Source organism: Hemitrygon akajei, chromosome 10 (genome assembly GCF_048418815.1).
Source record: "Hemitrygon akajei chromosome 10, sHemAka1.3, whole genome shotgun sequence".
NCBI classification, from domain to species: domain Eukaryota; kingdom Metazoa; phylum Chordata; class Chondrichthyes; order Myliobatiformes; family Dasyatidae; genus Hemitrygon; species Hemitrygon akajei.
In genome coordinates this window covers 87,386,084-87,401,083 of record NC_133133.1, presented here as the reverse complement: position 1 = coordinate 87,401,083, position 15,000 = coordinate 87,386,084, and the positions used below count along the sequence as shown (strand labels likewise).

The window sequence follows — 15,000 nt, the reverse complement described above, 5'->3', positions numbered from 1 at the left end:
AAACCAATCAGAGGAAGGATAAAGGGAGGAGGGGATAAACATGAAAGAACTGTAGAGATAAAGGAGCAGAAAGTTGAAAGGGGAGAGAGGCAGAGAGGGACCTAGGATAGGGGGAGTGGGAGGGGGAGGGAATTACCGGAAATTGGAGAATTCAATGTTCATACCACCAGGCTGGAGGCTACCCAGATGGTAGATGAGGTGTTGCTCCTCCAACCTGAGTTTGACCTCGTCGTGGCAGTAGAGGAGGCCATGTATGGACATATCTAGATGGGAATGAGAGGCAGAGTTGAAGTGGGTGGCAACCGGGAGGTCCTGTCTATTGTGACCGACGGAGCGGAGGTGCTCGACGAAGCGGTCCCCCAATCTGCGTCGGGTCTCACCGATGTAGAAGAGGCCGCACCAGGAGCACCGGATGCAATAGACGACCCCAGCAGACTCGCAGGTGAAGTGTTGCCTCACCTGGAAGGACTGTCTGGGGCCCGGAATGGTGGTAAGGGGGGAGGTGTGGGGACAGGTGTAGCATTTGCGCTTACAGGGATAAGTGCCAGGTGCGAATTCTGTGGGGAGGGACGTGTGAACCAGGTAGTCGCAGAGGGAACGATCCCTGCGAAAAGCTGAGATGCTGCCTGACCTGCTGAGTTCTTCCAGGGTTGTGTACGTATTCTTTGATCCACAGCATCTGCAGTTGTATTTTTGTGTTTTGAGCAGAATACACTGTCGTGGCCCGAAAGAGGTGGGCTGTGACTCATGCCCATATTAAAACTGCACATGTGATTTTAACACAGTCTCCATCCCCACACGGCGAAAAAAAAGGCAGAGCTGTTGTGATATGTTTGTCCTTGCACGTTCGGTCCTCCTACAGGTAGCAGCCCAGATTTTTTCTCAAAAGACTTCAATCATCGATAGAGACAGATCGCGATGGGGTGGGGGGGGGGGGGGGAACAAGCAAACCTCAAGTGTGAGATGAATGTTAACAGGACTGCAGACCCTGAGGGACGGTTCGGCTCTTTTCCAACCCATTGGAATCGCGGAAATACTTCACACCGAGGAGGAAAGGACTAAACGGTTATTTCCGCGTCACGGCTACTTGCTATACCGATCAAATTGACCTTCCTCACGGGGAAGATCGTTTAGAAAGATGCCTCTAATTTTGGTGTGTTGCCTCTATACAACATATACGCGGGTCTAAGTATCAGAAAGAATACAAAGCTATCACCAATGGAAATCACAATACTGTACAATCAAATCCAGATTAGATGTTATCTTTAAAGTGGAAATCACTTTACGAATGTATTTTACATTGAAAAGGTGTGTATTGTGGCACACTACCCCTTTTGGTCATTACAAGTCCGGTTACCAAAGAATGGATCATCATTATCCACCCTGTGTCATTGAATGATCGTCAAATGCGACTAATTAAGATTTGCCAATAGCCTGTTAATAGAGAATAGTAATTGACACTGTCCAAATCAAAAGGCCCGTTGTTGAGGAAGCCAAAACGGGAGAGTGGATGCCGACTGTTCACAGAGACGGAAAAGCGAGAGAAAACGAAGGGAGGGTAATTACAAGAACCGGGGGTGCAGTCAGAAAGACGCCATTAACTATAGATAATAAAGAAGAAATATCTTCATGCTTAATACACTAAATCGATCTCAATTTCAATTAAAAATTGGCCCTGCGATGATCAGACTACACCCTGGATCATCTTCCTTATCTGTTGCACACAATTGTGTATGCACTGCGTTGGAATATCTAAAGATGTGTGTCGCTGTGTAGATATATCAGCGTACAGAAGGAGTCTACCTAAGACTTCGCGCTTCCTTAAGTTTCCATAGCCGGCGCAGTCCTATTCTTGGGCTGCACTTCCTGAGCCAAAGGAGAATCCCCTTTTTCGTCTCCAAACGTGGATGAATACTGGGTGAATCACCAGCCGTGTTACATAAAAAATCAACCTGAACATGAATGGGAAGCACCGCCTGGAAAGGAGCGATTCTTCGGTAATTAGCACCACATGATGTAGAGTTATGGTTTTGTATTGAAGAGAGTTAAATGACATATGTGGGAGAATAAATTAAAGTTGGGACGCGATGGGCAGATGGAAGATTAATTCACCACCTATGACCGTGCCTACAAAGCTGCCATGATGGTTGGCAAGCTGTGGAAATCGTTGCTGAATGGACGTTATGAAAATAATATTTTAAAAGTGTCATGGATGAGTGAAATCTTATGCTGGGATCACTCATATTTTCAATGCGGTAGAAACCGTCTGACTAGTTTGTGAAGGTTTGTGTGTTCCGTTTCGGGCATTCCAGTGAGTCGGACGGCTATTGATTAGGGAGCTGACGGATCACCAGCGCTTCTCTGTATTTAAGATTTTTTAGATTGTGCGTTATGCTAATGATGCATCAGTCACCGCAGAGTTTTGGATGCTGTTCAATTTTCAGACAGAATGAAAACACGAATTCCCGCCAGTGGTACCTCAGAGCACTGCCTTCCCAACACCTCACACTCGGGCTGCTGAATATTCCCATTTGGTCCTCACGCACGACAGAATTAGCTTTTTGTCTATAGGTCAGACTGGGGCTAATTCTGCTACTAACTAATAAACACGAACCGGCAACTCCAAGCCGGAGACTTGTCAAAACGAAGTAAATGTGTACAAATTGTGCGCCAGCTTGTTTTATGGAGGCTCCCTACACATTCGTCTGTAGCTGCCTGCAGCGTCAAGTGCATCTGCCTCCCTCCAATCCTGAGATAAATATTGCAGTTGATCACTCTGCTCAGAGGTGGCAATCTCCCTATTTGACAATAGCTGCATTGGCCTGATGTGAATACAATACATGTTTAGCGGCAGGAGGAGGGTGAAGTGCCGAAGATGCAACACAAATGCAGAATACATGTCAGTGTAATTCTGAGTCGGGAAAAATAACCAAAGACATGGATTTCAAAGGCGGAGATCCCACGTTTCACAAACAGCAAATCACTCGCATCTTGTGAAGCTGTACCGCATCCAATCCGCACCGTATCGCAGGATTACACATCAGTAAAGCCTACTCGACAAGAACAGGCTCCGCTGAAACACCCCTCGGATTCTTAGGGCACAAGTAATCTCCAACAAACGTGATTATAAAACGACACGGGGAGGCGGGGGGGGGGGGGAATTCCTGAATTCACACTCACAATTATACTGGTAAGGTTCCAATAGTGTACAGTGGGTTAATAAGCTAGTACCAGTTGGTTTTTACTATGTACTTTTGCTAGACGGGATTGCGTTTTCCCTCCTCTCTCCACAGACTCTAAATGCAAAGGAAAATTAACAGAGGCAAAAGCTGTCGCTAATTTCAAATCAATCGTAAATGTAGAAAACAGAAGTACCTTTCATCCAGTCCACCACTTGCTTCGGCGTCCACTTGCTGATGGGTTCCATAACCAAAGCCATAGGTGCCCAATTTTTGTGGTACCGCACACCAGGCAGGCAGACACAGGAGGACAGAGAGGGCGGCAGATATTTCAAAGCATGTCCGAAGCAAAGAGAAAGCTGGATGTCATCGTATACTCCAGATGTGTGTGCATGTGTGTGTGTGTGTGTGTGGGTGGGTGTGTTTGGAGGAAGGGAAGAGGAGGAGGAGGGGCTTTTCTTGAAGGTCTGAGAGAGCCCCGTGGTTCCAACCGCACCGATCCGTCGAGATGTTCGCGGCAGCTTCGCCGCGCGCTGGCTGCAGTAACCTCAGCCACGGTGCGCCGGAAATAGCGCAATATGCAAAGTCCGGACTTGTCACTTTCCACTCACATCCTGCTCTTCCCAAACTATCTTCTGGTCTGTGGCGGGGAACTGGCAGGAGGTCAGTGGCTTACAAGCTCACGATGCTGCGCATAGCAGAGTGGACACCGTCCTTGAATTATCACAAAGGAGGGAGTGCTATCCAGAGTTCCAGCTCTCACATGGACGGTACCTGGGACCTTAAACTCGCGACTTTCAAACGGAGATGCATGTTGTTAACTAGCTTTCTGCAGCGACAGGTCTCCTATGTCAAACCGTTGGCAACTCATCTCAGGGCACGAGGATGTTGAATTTCTAGCTCTGCAGACTCGGAATACTACTGATTTCCACATCCCAGGCCGGAAAGTGGACATTAAGATACCAAGCGGAGGTTCCCACCTTCGTGCCAGCCCTTCTTGCACCCTTGCCTTTTCTGGTGTGTTTGCTAGACTGGGAGAGTGCTTACTATTAGTCCGATCTTCCAAGACTGCCGGTTTTAAACTGAGGGCTTCACTGTCCTGTTTATTCATTCTTGCCGCCCAACAGGGGTTGTCGGTGACATCCGAGTAAATGGATGCTAGACAGACAAAAATCCATAAAATAATCGAGTGATCTCAATTAAAATTGGGAAATGATGAATGATACCGGCGACTTCTCAGCATCCGTAAAGAGAACAATAATAAATGTTTAATACTTAAAAGCATCTATACGGCAAATATTTGAAAAACAAATAAATTTCCACAGGTTGGAAATAACCAAGCCAATAACGTACTTCGTTTGACACAGATACCCTGTCCAAGATGCTCACCCGTGCCTCTGCTTAATACACATCTTTCTTGATATATTAATTCTAATGGATTCCGTTGTCGTTATATATAATTTCCTCCGTAAAAAAAAACAGAGCGTCAAGCTACTGATTTCAAAACCCCCGTAACTTAAGTTTAGCGTGCGGAATTCCTGTATTATTTTTTCTAACTTCCGTGAACGAGGTGGGTCACTGTGCGTGAGGATGACCGATAAGATACATGAATGCAGTATAAATTATGGTACTGTAACTTCACAATAGTATTTGGAAAGTTAATTCACCAACTGTAAATCTCTGAAATTATTGTTCATGGGTAATCTAGATCATGTGCGTGGTTAGTGATGTCCATGTGTACAGTTGCCTGTCAATGCAATATAAATTATTTGAATTAAATACGACCAATTCAAATTAACATAATTACGTTGGCCTAAGAAATGCTTCTGCAACATTATGTCAACTCAACTTTACAAAACGCGTTAGCTTTCCTCTTTTTGACCCTCTTGTTCCCAGTTAACAAAATGTTTTCAACTTTCTTCTTGATTTAATCAGGCACCTGCTTTCCACGTGTGTACCTTATTCGTGTGTGTGTGTGTGTGTGTGTGTGTGTGTGTGTGTGTGTGTGTGTGTGTGTGTGTGTGTGTGTGTGTGTGTGTGTGTGTGTGTGTGTGTGTGTGTGTGTGTGTGTGTGTGTGTGTGTTCTGCTAGACTCTGATTAGTTACAACAGACAAGGGAACATCAGCGAACCCACGTCAAGAATAATCTAATTAGACTAATTCTTCGCTTTTTAATAAGCAACGATTGCTTCCGTTTCCTGCGATCCTACTTCTCTACCAATGGAGATTTCCTTATTAATTTTGTCGCAGTTTTTTAGGATTTAAAACGTGTGTTGTCTTGTAAGAAAATAAAATAAGCCAGGCTTCTTCAGTTCCTTGCCCCTGGAATCCTTCAGTAAATAGTTTTTGAACTCACTGGGGTGCAACACTCCAGTATTTTATCAAGTTCCAATATATCTTCCTTGCTTTTCTGTTCTGCTCCACAGCTAAAGCTCAGAATTGTTAAACACAAGGATTCTGCAGATGATGGAAATCTTAAGCAACACACACACAATGCTGGAGGAAGTCAGGCAGCATCAATCAAGGACAATAAACATTCTACATTTCAGGGTGAGATCTTTCATCAGGACCTGTCTTTTAGTCAGCTTCGTGGAACAGTTCATGTTCCAAGCCTACACAGACAACTCTCCACAACTTTTGTACACTACACTGCATTGATTCTGCTTCATGCACACATGCTGAACTCGTCAAATTCATCAAAATTGCCCCCATCTTCCACCCTGCCCTCAAATTTACTTCGCCCATCTCTGACGCTTCTCTCCCCAGTCTAGACCTCTCTCTCTCCATCTTTGAAAGCTGGCTATCTACTATCTTTTGTAAACACAATGACCCTCACGGCTATCTGCTATTCCATTTCTCCAGTTCTTCTGTCTTCCCCACATCTGTTCTCTTGATGAGGCTTTTCATTATAGGACATTTGAAATATCTTTTTTTCAAAGAATAGCCATTGATGCTGCCCTCACCCGCAACTCCTCCATTTTCCACAAATCTACGGTCACCCCAGCCTCCTGCCGCGGTCTCCTCTACATCGGTGACAGCCAAGATAGGTAGAGGAAACTATCACCGAGCGCCCTCCAGAAAAGGCAGCATTTCCCAATGGCCACCCACTTCAACTAGACTTCCCATTCCCACTCTGTCTGTTCATGGCCTCCTCTACTCTGGGATGAAGTCACACTCAGGATGGATATTCCATCTGGGTAGCCTCCAACCTGTTCTGGTTATTTCTCCCTCCACCCTCTGTTTTCATTCCTCATTCTGGTTCCCCTCATCCCTTTTCCTCTCCTGCCCATTACCTTCTCCTTCCCTTTCTTCCATGTTCCACTGACCTCCCTTATCAGATTCCTTCTGTTCAGCCCTTTACCTATCACCTCCCTGCTTCTTACTTTATCGTCCTCTCCCACCTTCACCCCTCACCTGGTTTCACCTAACACCCGCCAACTTGTGCGCCTTCCCTTCCCTCACCTTCCTATTCTGGCTTGTTCCTCCTTCCTTTCCAGTCCCGATGAAGCGTCTGAGCCAGGTGTCGACAGTTTATTCCTTTCTGTACCTGACTTGTTGAGTTCTTCCAGTATTTTGTGTGTGTTTCCTTTTCGTTAAATTGTCTTTTCAACTTTTCCTGGCATCTTCAATATTTTGTATTCCTCCACCATAACTTTAAACCTTACTTTCTTTTCTTGCATTTAACTTGTATTTAGCATACTGCAACTGCATTTTTTGCCGTTATTATTTATGCAGTATTGTCCATTAAACTTTACCTCAACATTTGCAGCTAAAAATATGCTTTAGTCATAATATACAACTGTACACACAGTCACCATTGCAGACATCAGATCAGGTTTCTAGGAAGAGAACGTGCTGAAAGTGTCTGGCCCAGATGGAGTCCTCAGCCATGTCCTTATATCCTTTGCAGATCAACTGATGAGAGCATTTGCAGACATTTTTAGCTTCTGCTTACTTTGGTCTAAAGAACATAAATCTGTACATTGGATACAAATTTACTAATTTAACATTTCTTTGTCTTCATTCACTATACCTAACAGATAATTTACTTATTTACCAGAGGACAAGTTGGCACTGATTTCATTCCCAGCTATTCAGCTGATGAGAAGTTTGAGAGATTCAGCTTTACACAGTGCCCAGGTCTTCAATGTTCAGTGGCAGGAGAGTTTGAATTTTGCCTTCTCTCCAGGCAGCTTCTGCAGTGATGAAGAATCTTGCACCATGGAACGTGCTCATCTGCAACATTCAGTTGTGGACAGATCTGTGTATTAGAAGACCAGCAAGTTTCAGAGAGACTAAAGTGGGTGCAACAGCATTTGAAGTTTATTTTATTGTGTGTCCCTTAGAACAGCTCAAACAACTTAGCGTCCTGTCTCATACGGCTGCTTATGAGAACTTTTCAAAGATCTTGGCATCCCCTTTCAGGCATTCTTTGGAAACACACATTCCAGGAGATAGATAATCTATTTCACCGCAAAATCCTCTCAATGGCAACAAGCAGAGATGTCGGTTGTACAAATAAATGAAGATCCTTCTCAGCTTCGGCTAAGCAAGGTCTTGGTACTTGTTTGAATGTTCTGATAGTGAGGCATTCTACCAAATGACTTTGAGAGCTGTCTCACAGAATCCACCAATTACTTTTCCTGCAGAGTCTCAGGGCCATTCTGTGAAGACCACTGCTTTATTGATTTCTGGGTATCAGTTAATGGCAAAATATAACAGAATAGAACTTTTCAAGGTAATCTTTTGCAATACTGGGAACAGGGAACATCTCAGCACTTTGTGACACTTGGTGTTTGCAAACACAGATTCAGATTTATTTATCACATGTGCATGTCAACGTACAATGATAAGTGTCATTTGTGTTAAAAGTCAAGGATATGCTAGGGGCAGCCCATAGGTGTCGCTATACATTCCGGTGCCAACAATGCTTGGCAGAACAACACAGAACACAACAAGCAACAAAACAACAGCAGCAAAATAAACCCCTTTTCCTCCCTCCCCACTCCCTCGACCCACTCATACACACAGTTCTCCAACTGCAGCACAGGCTTCCAGTCTCTAGGCTTCGATTTCCGAACTTCCAATTGACCTCCAGACTAGCCGATGATGGGACCCTGAACTCCAGGCTTGAACTCTAGGTGCACCGACTCACCAGCCCTTGGACCACCTTGTGCTTCTTGCTCACATTGGCATCCAATCCTGTGAACCAATGAGCTGGGACAGCGCTCCTTTAACAGCTGTCCATATCGCTGGCCTTTGAGCACAAAGAGGAGGCCCAGACTGCATATCTCTGTCCCCAAACCCTAACCTACCTCCCCTTTTTGTCCCCAAAACCATCCCTATGAACTTAAACAACAACTGTTTGAGCCCCAATCTCGACAGAGACTGCAGCTTGGCAGCATTTTCACATAGACCCAGGGTCTACTGACTCATACAGTGGTTGCCATTAGGATGAGAGTCATGCTGAGTACAGTTCCCCTGCTCCTTTTCTTTGGAGATTTATTATTTTGAATCCCCAGATGAAATGGAAGACAACTCAAATGACTGCTGCAGCAATATATTGGCAGACCTACATTGCATGAGACACTTAGCATCTGAATCTACGTCCCTGTGATTCTGCTGCAAGCTTTTCATTGTACCTGTGTCTCACCATACTTGTGCATATGAAAATGAACTCGACTTGACTTAATCAGGTTCTTTCCATAATCAGCAAGGAAAACTATCTCATTTTCACTTAGATTATGTGCTCCACCTAGTTTTCATTCGTCTGAACCATATTTTCAGTATCTTTAGGTAATCAGGTCTGAGAGTGAAGGGCACAAAAGTTCAACTAGGTCAGTTGTCAAAAAACATGGCCTTGATTTTGCTCCAAGTGTGACTGGCTTCTGAGGCCAGTTCTTCAGCAAGATGACAATACAATATATTAACATCCTACAAAGTTTGAAAATAATATATTTTACATAATAGGATATTGGACTTTCTGAAGTCCTATTTTATTCCAGAATTTATCATTAATAAAAAGGCAACATTGAGGAAAATACATTCAAGTGATTTTTTTATGATCAAATAATTATTGTGGCAGATCTGTTTGAATGTCTCGTGATATGGAAATCAGACTTTTAACGTTACATCCCGACATCATTGTTCTGTGCTGATTTTTTAACAAACATTTGGAATCTTGGGATTACAAAAATATATGACAGAGAACAAGGCCCAGATCTCATTGGGTTGAAAAGGGATCCCTCAACTTCCCTCTAGTTGTCCTACCAGTTAGTCTGAGGTTCTCTATCAAGAGAAAAAGGTCACTTCTGAATAGACCTTTGATAATTAATTCTCTCTCCCATCTCCTTTATTCCAAGGAAAACTTCAGCCTATTCAATCTCTCCCTATAACTATACTTCTCCAAGTCTGTAAACAGCCTTGTGCATCTCCTCAGCACTCTATCTATTGCTTTCATGATCATCCTGTAGTGCTGATTAGATTGTATACATACCTAATTAGCATTTTGTGTAGTTTTAGCAGTAATCTTCTTGCTTTAGTAATCTATGTGTTGACAAATAAGCACAAATATCTAATTTTCTTTTTCACAACTTCATCTGCTATCTTTAGGGAGCTGTGAACATGTACAAATATTCTGTATTCGTTCATATTTCTCTCTACACTGAAGACAATTTGACCCATCAGGTCTGTGACACCTCCCTCACCCAATGCCAAACCATTTACGTCCTAATATTTATTGTTTATTTTCTTGCCCTCCCAAAGTGTATTTTGTGCTCATCTAATCACTCCATTGGTATCTTATTGTAACCAAGAACTTTCTTTCTCACTTTCAAACGTAATAGCAATTTTGGTATCATTGGCAAAATGTTCTATGTGGTCCTTACAATAGACCATTAAAATACACCACAGAAGGGAACACACACTAATGAGTCCTGCAGAACCATGTTGCACAGAGCTCTTAGGTCACAAAACCTCCCAATTACCAACACTATTTGATTTTACCTGAGCCATTTTCTTTAACCTATAGAAAAAATACAGAAAATGGAAATAACAGAGACTTAGCTTCCAAATGCTTTAAAGGAGTTTCTACTAAACCAAAGTAATGATTTATCTAATTAATAATGAACCTGGGTAAGAACTTGCAATAAAGATATTATCACCTCAGCAGTAACATAGTTGAACATGGTTGAACACTCTCCTCTTCATGAAAATGGCATCTGTTTCTTTGTAAGCAACATATGTGTAATAAGAAAATGTGTCAGAAAAATTAAAAGTCTTCTCTCAGTCTTTTTAGGTTTCCATAACAGTAAACTATGAAAAGCTAATATGCACTAAATGTTCTGAACATATTAGTCATAATGTTGAGACTATAGGCTTTTCTACTCACTATCATTGAAGGAACATTTAAAATCATAGTCACAACAGCTCAGAAACAGGCCCTTTGACCTATCTAGTCCATGCCAAACTGTAATTCTGCCTAGTCCTATCAATGAGCACCCGGAGCATTGCCCTCCATAACCCTCCCATCCATGTACTTTTCCAAACTTCTCTTAGATGTTGAAATCGAACCTACATCCATCAGTTCTGCTGGCAGCTCATTCCACACTCTCACCGCAGAGCAAAGAAGCTCTCTCTCAGATACCCTTCATCTTTTAACCTTAACCTATAACCTCTAGTTCTGGTCTCACACAAATTCAGTGGGAAAAGCCTGCTTACATTTATCCTATTTGTACCCTTATAATTTTATGTACCTCTATCAAATATCCCCTCATTCTCATACACTCCAGGGAATAAAATCTTAACCTATTCAATCATTTCCTGTAACTCAGGTCCTCGAGTCCCAGCAACATCCTTGTAAATTTTCTCTATACTCTTTCAATCTTATTGATATTTTTCCTGCAGGTAATTCTCTAAAATAGGCCTCACCAATGTCTTATACAACTTCAACGTAACATCCTAATTCCTGTACTCATTACATGTACCTATGAAGGTCAATGTGCCAAAAGCTTTCTTTATGACCCTATCTACCTGTGATGCCACTTTCAAGGAATTATGGACCAGTATTTCCAGATCCCTCAGTTCTATCACACATCTGAGCGCCCAACCATTCTTCCTGTAAGTCTTACCCTGGTTTGCCCTCTCAAAGTGTAACACCTCACACTTGTCCATATTAAAATCCACCTGCCACTCTTCAGCCCAGTTCCAGCTGGTTGAGATCCTGCTGCAAGCTTTGATAGTCTTCCTCATTGTCCACTATGTCCCCCAGCTTGGTGTCATCTACAAATTTGTTGATTCAGTTCACCATATTATCATCCAGATCATTGACATAGATAACAAACAACAATGGACCCAGCACTGTTCGCTGTGGCTCACCACTAGTCACAGGCCTCCAGTTAGAGAGGCAACCATCTACTACCACTTTCTGGCTTCTCCCACAAAGCCAATGCTGAATCCAAGTTACTACCACATCCTGAATGCCAAGCAACTGAACCTTCTAAGCGAGTCTTCCATGCGGGAATTTGTCAAAGACCTTGCTAAAGTCCATGTAGACAACATTACTGCCTTTCCTTCATCAACTTTCTTGGCTGCTAAAAGTTTTAAACTCTGCCAGCTGCATCATGGGCACTAGCCTCCTCAGCATCCTCTAAAAGGTGGCATTCATCATTAAGAACCCTAAGGCATTCATCACCCAGTACATGCCTACTTCTTACTGCTACCATCAAGGATGAGGTACAGAGGCCTAAAGACATACACTCAACATTTCAGGAACAGCTTCTTCCTTCCGCTATCATATTTATGAATGGACAATAAACCCAGGAACACTATCTCAGCATGTTTTCCTCTCTTTTTTATCTAATTGTAATTTATAGTTTTTTATTATTATGCAATGCAATGTACAGCTGTCACAAAATAACATATTTCACAACATATGCCAGTGATATTAAACTCTGTAAGATTGGTTAGACATGACCTACTATGCACAAAGCCATGTTCACCATCTCTAGGCCCTGTCTATCCAAATATTTATATATCTGGTCCCTTAGAATATCTTCAAATAATTTACCCATTACTAACATCAGACTCACTAGCCTATAATTTCCTGACTTATTTTTAGAGCCTTTCTTGAACAACGGAATGACATTAGCTATCCTTCAATCCTTCAATATCTCACCCATGGCTAAGTTTTAAATACTATTTGCTTGAGAGCCTGCAATTTCGGCATTCGCTTCCCAAAAGGCCTGAGGGAACACCTTATCAGGCCCTGGGGATTATCCACACTAATTTGCCTTAAGACAGCAATGACTTCCTCCTCTGTAATCTGAATATAGTCCATGAACAAACTGTTTTGCATCAGTTCTATAGACTCTGTGTTCATCTCCCGAGTAAATAGAGATGCAAAAAAAAATCATTTATATATGATTTTCTCTTCTTTCAGCTCAATGCATTGATAATTACACAGATCTCCAAAAGGACCAATTTTGTTCCTTGCTATCCATTTGCTTTTAATATATCTGTAGAAGTTCTTGGGGTTTTCCTTCACCTTGTCTGTCAGAACAAATTCATACCTTCTTTAGGCTTCCTGATTTCCAACTTGCATTCCCTTGCATTTTGTATGTTCCTCAAGTACCTCATTTGTTCTTGCTGCCTCTGTCTTCCGTGCACCTCCTTCTTATTCTTATCCAGGGCCACAATATCTTATTAAACCAAGGTTTAAACCTAAATCTATTATCCTTGCCTTCTATTCTGAAAGGAATATGCAAACTCTGTACTGTCAAAATTTCACTTTTGAAGGCCTCCACTTTCCAACCATCCCTTTGCCAGAAAACAATTTTATTTCAAAACAATTCAGTATATGATTAATTTATTGTTGACCATCATATCTGAAGTGTACAAGATGTTTCCATATGTATCTGAGAATGTAACCTGTAATCTCATATAGAACACAACAAGTAGAGCAAACCTATTTGGAAAGGTTAGCTACCATAAAAAGAACCTGAGGCAGAATTGTAATCATTACTATATGGTAAACATGGGCTAGGGGGGTGGAGTTCAAGTATACATGTATTTTTAGGAATTAATTAATTTTGTAAAATAATTGTTATTGGTGGAGATTTATGATTAAATGAGTGACATTTTGATAATTAAGTAAATTCGTGGCTTTAAAAGAAACTGAGCTAATTTAATAATTAAGCACCTTGCTGAATCAATTTTTAATTTACAGTTCCAAAAGCTTTTTCATGATTTTATGCACTCATCAATTTGAGAGTGGATCATACAATTTGAGAGTGAATGAAACCTTTAATCTTTTCAGCATCTCCTAACAGAAATCTTAACCTTTTTAGCATTCAATAATGGAACTAATTGTGTTTTCAGGATTGTTTGTCATCAAGCGCTCACTGGTTCAAAGTTCAAAATAACTTTATTATTGTAGTACATGTATGTCACCTATTCAAACTTGAGATTAATTTTCTTGTAGGCAGACACAGTAAATCCAAGAAACATAATAGAATCAATGAAAGATGGCACCCAAAAGGATGGACAAACAATCAATGTGTTAAAGGCAACAAACTGCAAATACAAAAGATAAACAAACATAAATATGCAAGCAATAAATGTCAAAAATATGAAAGGAAAAGTCCTTGAAAGTGAGTCCATAGGTTGTGGGAACAGTACAGTGATCGGGCGAGTGAAGTTGATAGTTCAAGAGCCTGATAGATGAGGGGTAATAACTTCTTCCTGATGGTAGCAGCGAGAAGAGACCTTGGCCTGGGTGGTGGGGGTCCTTGATGATGGATGCTGCTTTTCTACAATAGCGACTCATGTAGATGTGCTCAATGGTGGGGTGAGCTTTACCATGATGGACTGGGCCATATCCACTACTTTTTGTACGATTTTCTATTCATGGACATTGGTGTTTCCATACCAGGTTATACAAGTGCAACAATTTTCCATTTCCTACACTGAATAAGATTATCAAGGTATCACAGCTGGATCCAAAAAATGCAGTACACATTGACAAATCTATCAAAGCATGTGGATACTAAGTCACTGATATTTCCCTTTCTTGCAACTTTTTTTAGCCTCAGTTGGAAAAAAAGCTGCTCAGGAAAAAGCAAAAGGCATTGGTTAATAAGTGTTTTAATTACTTTTATTATCTGTATATAGTTCCTCTAAGAAACTATGCTAACCTACAAATTTATGCACTAAATTCAAGAACAAATGTACCAGATCTTAATTAATGAGTAGTCCCTTCATTTACTAATTTTTTAACTTGATCCATGTTCTTCTGAATCTCATCCAAGAGCAACAAGGATTATTGAAAAAGCCTGTCCACGGCTTTGGACATTATGCAAAATGGAGCATAATGCAGCCTCAATTTTAAGCAGGTAGTATCAGATAATGTGGCAAATGCAATACACACAAGATAAAGTGTGCTCCCTCACAACGCATGTGGGGGCTCCAACAAATTGTGCAGGCTTACATAATGAGAATAGTGTAACTACTCAGCAGGTGAGGCAGAATTTGTGAAGACAATATAAAAAAGCTGTATAACAAATTAATATCATTCATTTCCCACACAATATGATCACCTTTTGGAAACAGTCATCATAAAGAGGCATGCAGTAGCAGTGAAGCACATCAAGAAGGGAAGAATAAATGCAAAATTCTTTTCTCATTAATAATACTATAATACAATGTTGAAAACATCCAGCATTTCTGCGTCCTCATTTGAGATATCATATATCTGATGTAAAAGAAAGATGAAGATAAAATTAAAACAAAAATTTCTGTTAAGTGCTAAAATCAAACTTACATC

General features: G+C 41.5%; 1 protein-coding gene across 2 annotated transcripts in view; it reads right to left on the bottom strand.

The window, feature by feature from the left end:
- LOC140734522 (connector enhancer of kinase suppressor of ras 2) overlaps positions 1-3,886 on the bottom strand; it is a 1,506,781-nt gene extending 1,502,895 nt beyond the window's left edge. For both annotated transcript variants that reach the window (XR_012100554.1, XM_073058598.1), the window contains exon 1: positions 3,376-3,886. Coding sequence is in view for 1 of the 2 variants with exons in the window: in XM_073058598.1 (XP_072914699.1) it covers positions 3,376-3,439 (64 nt within the window). In the remaining variant the exon portion in view is untranslated. The remainder of the gene's footprint in view (positions 1-3,375) is intronic.
- Positions 3,887-15,000: the final 11,114 nt, after the last annotated feature.